The sequence below is a fragment of the Aptenodytes forsteri genome, unplaced genomic scaffold (genome assembly GCF_000699145.1).
Source record: "Aptenodytes forsteri isolate BGI_AS27 unplaced genomic scaffold, ASM69914v1 Scaffold249, whole genome shotgun sequence".
Taxonomy (NCBI): domain Eukaryota; kingdom Metazoa; phylum Chordata; class Aves; order Sphenisciformes; family Spheniscidae; genus Aptenodytes; species Aptenodytes forsteri.
This window is the reverse complement of record NW_008796188.1, coordinates 320,112-321,422: the sequence shown is the minus strand read 5'-3', so window position 1 is coordinate 321,422 and position 1,311 is coordinate 320,112. Positions and strand designations below refer to the sequence as shown.

Genomic DNA, 1,311 nt, shown 5'->3' with positions numbered 1-1,311 from the left:
CCTCCTCCTCCTCCTCCTCCTCCTCCTCCAGGCTCATTCCTGACCCTGGTGTCCAGCTGATGCTTCTGGACTTCTTCTCCTGAGCTCTGCCCCACCAACCTGCTGGGGTGGGTGATTTGGGAAACGACCCGCCCGTCCTGCCATCCGGCCCAGGGGAGCCTCCGCTGCAGCGAGCCGGCCTGTGCGGCGGGACCTGCGGGCGAGGGGAGCCGGTCGCGATGGCCCAGGGAGGGCTGGGGACATGGGGGGCTGGGGACGAGGAGGGATAGGGATGGGGATGTGCTCTGGGGGTGACCCAAGTGTGGCATTGCCTCCCGAAGGGGACACCTGTGTCCCGGATGGGATGCCCAGGGGACGTGGAGGGTGGGTATGGGGACATGTCCCAGGGGGGGACAGCTGGGGGACATGGCGAGGGACACCCAGGTATGGTGGTGTGTCCAGGAGGGGACACCCAGGAAGCGTGGGCTGGGGGGGTGCCCAGGGGACGTGGGGGACCAGTATGGGGACACATCTGGGAGGGGAAGCTCAGGGGGCCTCAGATACAGTGGCACATCCTGGAGGGGACCAGGGGACATGGATGGCTGGTAAAGCGACACATCCCAGAGGGGGGCACCCAAGGGACATGGGGGCACCCAGGAACGCCACTGCACCTGGAGGAAGGTGTGGGGAGGGTGCTGGGCACAGCAGCACATCCTGGAGGGGATGTCCAGGGGACAGGGAGGGCCGGGATGGGGACACCTCCCGAGGGTATGTCCAGGGGACATGGGGGGGTGGGCATGGGGGACACATGCCAGCAGGAGATGGAGGGCTGCTATGGGGACACCTCCTGGAGAGGACACCCAGGGGACTTGGAGGGCTGGTAGGGGGACACCTCCTGAGGGGACATGGAGGGCCTCTATAGGGACACCCCCCCAGAGGGGACACCGAGGGGACAGGAAGGCTGGTGTGGGGACACCTCTGGAGGGGACACCCAGGGGACACGAGAGGGCCGCTATGGGGACACATCCCAAGGGGACATGGAGGGCTGCTATAGAGACGTCTCCTGGGGGAACACCCAGGGGAGCCGATATGGGGACACATCCCGGAGGGGACATGAGAAGCTGCTATGGGGACGGCTCAGGGGACACGAGAGGGCCGCTATGGGGACACATCCCAAGGGGACATGGAGGGCTGCTATAGAGACGTCTCCTGGGGGAACACCCAGGGGAGCCGATATGGGGACACATCCCGGAGGGGACATGAGAAGCTGCTATGGGGACGGCTCTGAAGGGGACACCCGGGGGACAGGGGTGCTGGTATGGGGACACCTCC

The 1,311-nt window shown here is 66.4% G+C and overlaps 1 protein-coding gene across 1 annotated transcript in view; it reads right to left on the bottom strand.

Moving 5' to 3' along the window:
- ADAM11 (ADAM metallopeptidase domain 11) overlaps window positions 1–1,311 on the bottom strand; it is a 28,321-nt gene that overhangs the window by 7,985 nt on the left and 19,025 nt on the right. Inside the window, 1 exon segment of the mRNA XM_019474264.1 lies at window positions 21–193. Within this exon segment, the coding sequence (XP_019329809.1) occupies window positions 21–193 (173 nt within the window).